We start from the raw sequence: 6,535 nt of genomic DNA, 5'->3' as shown, positions 1-6,535 counted from the left end.
TCTAGATGTCATGGTTGATCTGTACGGTTGGAGGAAGGAATCTAGCAGAGCAGGATCGAAAGGGGAGGAATGAAATGTGACCCTTTAGAAAGCTCTGTTCAGCAAGTTTTCAAGCTTAATGATTTGGGATGTCAGAATAATATTAGAGGCCTTAGGGACTTCAGTTATTTGGTCCCCAGCCTACAGTTTAACAACTATATACCTGCCCATTGTTATTACAGATTAAATCTTGTTTGGGTAAAGTAAACCATCCTTCAGAAGAATAACAGCAAGCTCACCCTCTGTACACTGTCCTCCCATAATGTTCCAGGCTGCTCAAGTTCACAGGATTTGGTAGTCGTTTTCCTCCCTGATGCTTCACACACATTGTGCAGCGATCCTCTGGACCTCTCACACATAAGCCCGTGTGTAATAGAACCATTCATTTGCTTTGTCTCCTGGCAGTAAGCCTCTGCCTTGAGGCCAAGAATTGAATGGGTCCTGAGAGGAAATTCCCCTTTTTCCTCTAGGGAGAGTTCCTTCATGCTTGGGTTGAGACAGAGCTGTAAGTCTAATATTTATTTTGCTGTGTTTAGAGTTGTTCTCACCTTCTTATTTCAATTCTGTGGGTTTGTCTGATTTAGACCGTGAGTATATGGAGCAAGAAGTAGGCCTGCTTATTTCTTCAGTACTAAGCACATCGTTGGTTAATATCCAATCAAAGATTTACCTACGTTAAATTTAGTGTGAGGCAGTCACTTCCAACATTTTATTGGCCCAAAGTCTATTTAAATAACAATATTTATATTTAATATTTTAATCATAATACATTTTCCCATCAGTTGTAGCCTCCCTGTTAAGATGGCCACGTCCTCACCCCAGTTTTAGGACTTTTGACTTTGGCATATATGCATACCCAACCTTGTTCGTTCATTAAGCACTAACTGCCAGTTTCATTTGTGCCTAACTGCTGCAGAGTGGATCTCCTCTGAGTCTCCTGAAGCTCATATATCTGTTTCAGATTTCAGTAACGTGATCAGCAAGAGTGATGTGAAGTCATTGGCTGAGGCTGATGAACAGGAAGTGGTGGCTGAGGTTCAGGTAAACATTTTGCTTCCCTGACATATCTTTTATGTTTCCTTAAAGAACTTTTTTCCCCCTATGCATTACAAGATAATGAGCAGGTAGAAAAATGGGCCCCTCGTAATTGGACCAAAGCCTTGAGATTCCTAAATATTGGTAGCACAGGCTGTATAATGCACCACTGTAGAAAAGGATCATGGCATTGTTCTTCCCAGATGGTATTGCATCCTTGAATAAGGCTATGATATGTGCATACTGGGAAGAGTATGGTGCCTTAAAGGCAGAAAAGTAACTTATTTTTTTTCAGAAGAGTATAATGATTTAATAAGTGACTACAGAGATTAACCTATTTTAAATACAGTAATCCCTCCCCTCCCCCCAAGAGGATGCACTGGATTGCATTGTTCTTTTTTTATCTGATAGATTGGACAGCTTATTTTATTGCTTATATTTTTACCCATTGAAAATAGTATGTTCAATGGAAAAATCATTTCTATGTAGGCACATTATTGTACAGTTTAGTCTCTACTTAGCTTTACTGTATGGAAGACATTACTGCTGCTGCTACTGCTACGACTACTACTGTGGAGGTGGGGTGTGTATGTGCGTGTGTCTCTCTCTCTCTCTGTGCCTGTGATTTCATCAGTGTGAAGAACTCCTGGTATAGAAACTCCTTCCTCCGCTGATACCATCGACTTAGCTGAAACTTACATTCTCTACTCCCTCTACACTTCTGTCTCTTGGAATCCGTAATTTTCTTCAAAGTTTAGCTTAAACGTGAAGCCTTTTCCAAGTCCCACAACTTTCTGCTGATACCTGCTACTGTGCATGCATGCTTGATCCTATCCCCTTTTCTACAGATTGCCTTCCTATCATCCACACTCACTGTCTTCTAACTCCTTCCCTGCTGTCTACAGACATATCCATGTCTCTTCTATTCTTAAAAAAATCTTCACTTGATTGGCCCGTTCCCACTCACTGTCATCCTCTCCTCCCCTTCTTGGCTAACCTCCTTGAGAAAGCCGTCTACACTAGATACCTCTGCTTTCTTCCCCCTACTGTCTTCTGTGATTTGGCTTCTGATCTCATCTTTCAACTGAAATGCTGTCTCCAAAGTTACAGATATTCTCTTCATCACCGAATCTTGGCAGTTTCTCAGTCCTCATCCTTCTTGACCTCTTTGCAGCACTGAATTCTGTTGATCACCCTTTCTCCTGGGTACGCTTTCCTCTCTAAGTGTTCATGACCCTGCTCTCTTCTGATCTCCTTCTGTCTGTCTGACTGCTCCTTCCCAGTTAGCCTTGCTGGATCTTCATTCAGGTCATACCTATTAATGGTATACATCTCTAGAGGCTCTTTCCTGAGCCTTCTTCTGCCTCTGTTCTGTGACATTTGGTTACCTTATAAGCTCCCATGAGTTCAATGATCATTTTCATATGAATAATTCTTAGATTTATGTATCTGGCCTAGTCTCTCACCTGAGCCTGAGTCCCTCATCACCAATTGCCTTTTGGACATCTCAAACTGGATGTCCTTATAGGCTTCCTAAACTTAGGATTTTCACAACAGAAATCATTATCTTTCCCCTCTTCTCCTCTGACCTTCCCTATTGTTGTTGAGGGTACCCTCATCCTCCCAGTCACCGAGGTTCAAAGCCTCAACTCCTCACTATCATTCACCCTATATTTATCCAGTCTGTGACCAAATCTTGTCATTTCTAACATCACTCTATCTGTTGGTTGTATCCCCTAATCTACATTCATACTGCCACCATCCTAATTCAGGTCCATCCCCTCTCTTAACCTTCTCCTTGATCTTCCAGCCCCACGAACATCCCCACTCCAGTCTGTTCCCCCCTGAGCTGCCAGAGTGATCCTGCTCAAATGTGGATTTGACCACTTAAACACACACACACCCCTCAGAAAACTCCATGTGCTCCCTGGTTCCTCCTCTGTTTGGCATTTAAAGTTCCTTACAGCCTGGGACTTCCTTGCCCTTCCAGGCTTCTTCCACTTTCCTTGGCTCAACCAGTTCTGCAGTTCAGTCACGCTGACCATCCGCCATGTCTGGAATGCTCGCCTTCCCATCCTCTGCCTCTTAATTACCCTGATTTCCTTCAAGACTCGCCTCTGATACCAGCTTCTCCTTTCCTAGTCCCCACAGCTGCTAGTGCCTTCCTCTTACTTTACGTCTGTTCTGTATACATCTTCTGTGTACCTCATTTTTGTCCTGTTTGTCTCCCCCATGAGATTGTGAGCTCCTGAAAGACAGGCACTGTTTTTACTTGTTTTTGTATTCCCAGTACTTGGCCCTGTACCTGGCAAATAGCACGCGCTTAGTAAATGCTCGTCAACTGGCGAACCCCAGAAACTAGCATATGTATTTCTTATGTATTTTGTATATATTATAATTTCCTATGGAATTGAAACTCCTTAAGAGCAGAGACTGTTTAGATTTTGTCCTTGTGATCACAGCCTCTAGCATAGGGCCTGGCGCATAGTAAACATTTAATAAGTACTTGTTGATTGATAGAGTGCTTGGGGTCACCAAGAGGTTAAGCAGCTTGTCCATGGTCGGGTAGTCATTATCTGTCCATGGTAGGCCTTGGAGCCAAACTTCTTGACTCCATGGCCTACTCTGTCCAGGGTGTTATGCCACATCCCTCACTGCTTCTTCTATTCTTATTAACTGCTATTCCCTGAGGAAGGTCAGTTCATTATTTGAGTAGGATGTAAGCTCCTGGGGCCAGGGATGGTTTTATTTTTGTATTGCCAGCACAGAGAGTAATGTCTTAGACATAACAGAGTCTTACTATATATTGAATTGATATAATCTGTGTTTGTGCCTCTGAGCAAACATTTTGTTGTTGTACCGTGTATGTTGCTATAAGATAAAGACGTGTCGGTGTGAAAACTGATGTTGGTGCTCTTTATTTGCAGGAGTTTTATGGTGATTACATTGCTGTGAATCCACATTTGTTTTCCCTCAATATCTTGGGTTGTTGCCAGGTATGAAAAAGGGCACATACTTCAGTTATTTTACCTGATGGGGATTATTACAGCTAGAAGTTGGGCATGTAAGGAATGAAAATGACTTTTTTGGGCTTATCATCTTAACCTGCAGGGTCGAAATTGGGATCCGGCCCAGCTATCTAGGACAACCCAAGGACTGACAGCTCTTCTGTTATCCCTGAAGAAATGTCCCATGATACGTTACCAGCTTTCATCAGACTCAGCAAAAAGACTTGCTGAATGTGTGAAGGTGAGACATGCCTTCATCGTCCTTTTTCTAGGCTCTTCAACTGTTGACAGAATATGATTTTGATTCTTTCAAACCCCTTTTCATATTTAAGAAATAGATTTTTAGAGTGAAGGCTTAAGTGGTACCACTTCCGAACACTCACTAAAAATATGACCTAGATTCACTAGCTAAGGAGTCTAGATTGTAATGTATTCCAAGTTAGCGGACTAAAACTAAGAGGCTAAGAATTAAAATTCCTGAGTTCTGTACCTAGTTCTGCTGACAGTATACGAGTTATATAACTCCTTTATATCTCAGTTTAACTACCTATAAAATGAGGATTTTCATTCCAATTTCATGTGAATAAGATGCTACTAAATTCACTTTATAAGGAGCTTATAAATAATTTTATGAAAGGCCCGCGCCAGTGCAAACAGCATTTAGTCACATCACTGTGCTCTTTATTCACACCTTTCCTATTTACGTTGTCTCCATCTGTAGCCATTTGGTGACCAAACTTTCATTTTCTCACCCACAGCAAGTGATAACTAAAGAGTATGAGCTTTTTGAATTCCGAAGAACTGAAGTCCCTCCGTTGCTGCTGATTTTGGATCGCTGTGATGATGCCATAACTCCACTGCTGAACCAGGTGCCATGGCCTTTGTAGGCATATGTGAAGGGAAGAATCAGAGCACTTGACCTGTATGGCAACAGGATGTGATGGTGGAAATAGAGAGTAGATATAGGGACCCGTTTTTTGCCACCTTATTCTTAGCCATTCTTTTCTTCTGTGTCTTGACACCACTTTTAGTTTGACATCAAAGGTACAACCTCTCATTTTATTCCTATTTTACAGTAATATCAAGGGAGAATTTATAGCTGTAAAGTAAATTTTGTTTCTTGGGTCACAGGCTAATCTGCGCAAAGTTGGAGTGGAAGAAGGAGACACTTTTGAAGGAGAGGTTCTGCAGAAGTTCCTCTTTAACATACTGTGCTGAAAATATATTTAATAGGAATGTTGAAAATATTTTTAACAGGAATGTATATATAGAGCCTATATTAGATTGTATGCCATCTTGGAGAGGGAGGCGGGAAGGAAGGAGGAGAAAATTCAAAACTCAAAAGCTTATGGAAGTGATTGTTGAAAACTAAAAATTAATTTAAAAAAACAACAACTATACTGTGCTGATAGCATCCAGCCCCAGAATGTTCCAAATGAGATCAGAGGTCCCTCCACAGAGATCAGCTTGGTTGTTGACCAGGTTATGGTGTGCAATTGGACAGGCAACCCATTGACTTAGTCCACCAGTACACATGTATTAAATAAGTGCTTTGGAGGAATGGTGAACCAGTTCCAAAATTGATCAAAAGAGGTCAGGCTGGGTTGTAATTGCAGAAATTATACAGGGTTTTCAGTGATTCCGTACTGCTCATTGCCACAAAAGCCTATTTAAAAAAAACCAGACAAACCAATATTTATTCTTTTTGTGATGCCGAATGGCTACAAATAATGGAATACCATTTTCCAAAGAATCATAATTACAGGTCACCCAGTGAGCAATGGAAAGACGCATAGTGGGTGTAAATATCCTGCCAGCCATGACTTACCTGTAAGAAATAGTGAAAAAGCCATCATTAAGGATGTCTCCACCTGATCTTCTAACAAGAGTGACAGATAACATATGGACAGCATGAGTGTTGTTACATTGGCATCCATAAGATGTTAAAAGAAATATAGAAAAGTTTCTAGTGTCTTTTCAGAAAGAAATGTATAAGCACCCTTATGATGAAGGCACATGGTTGAATTGTGATTTGTATGTAAGGAGGAAACTTCTACCCTGTGAAATCACAAATCCATTGCTGTGTACAATGAAACTTATCTATAGAGCAAATTCATGTTGGTTTATGTGATTGAGTTATTGTGTGCAAATCAAATTATTATAAATGATTCAAACACTTTACAAAAGTGTTCTTAGTTTTATTAAAGAATATCTAGCCATAAGACTCCTTTCAAAAAGTTTCCTGAGTGCGTATGATTAATCAACTCCTGATTTATTTTTTGGTAAGTCTAGATTTTCATACATTAGTTTTGCTTAAAGTGAAGTATACCTGAATAGCACTTTCTAGTGGATCAGGATTTAAAATTTAATCTACAGGCCTTTTATATTTGTTATATTTGAAATATGTAGCTAGGCCTTGATTAATGGGAATAATGAATCCCCTGAAGTGGTTG

General features: G+C 40.4%; 1 protein-coding gene across 1 annotated transcript in view; it reads left to right on the top strand.

Moving 5' to 3' along the window:
* Nucleotides 1-6,535, top strand: part of LOC114042958 (vacuolar protein sorting-associated protein 45) — a 69,695-nt gene that overhangs the window by 5,322 nt on the left and 57,838 nt on the right. Inside the window, exons 4-7 of the mRNA XM_027861734.1 lie at nucleotides 1,001-1,080; nucleotides 4,002-4,070; nucleotides 4,186-4,323; nucleotides 4,841-4,951. Of these exons, the coding sequence (XP_027717535.1) occupies nucleotides 1,001-1,080; nucleotides 4,002-4,070; nucleotides 4,186-4,323; nucleotides 4,841-4,951 (398 nt within the window). The remainder of the gene's footprint in view (nucleotides 1-1,000; nucleotides 1,081-4,001; nucleotides 4,071-4,185; nucleotides 4,324-4,840; nucleotides 4,952-6,535) is intronic.

The sequence above is a fragment of the Vombatus ursinus genome, unplaced genomic scaffold (assembly GCF_900497805.2).
Source record: "Vombatus ursinus unplaced genomic scaffold, bare-nosed wombat genome assembly UNPS02014768.1, whole genome shotgun sequence".
Taxonomy (NCBI): Eukaryota; Metazoa; Chordata; class Mammalia; order Diprotodontia; family Vombatidae; genus Vombatus; species Vombatus ursinus.
The sequence above is the reverse complement of the archived record's forward strand: the minus strand, read 5'-3'. Positions and strand labels throughout refer to the sequence as shown.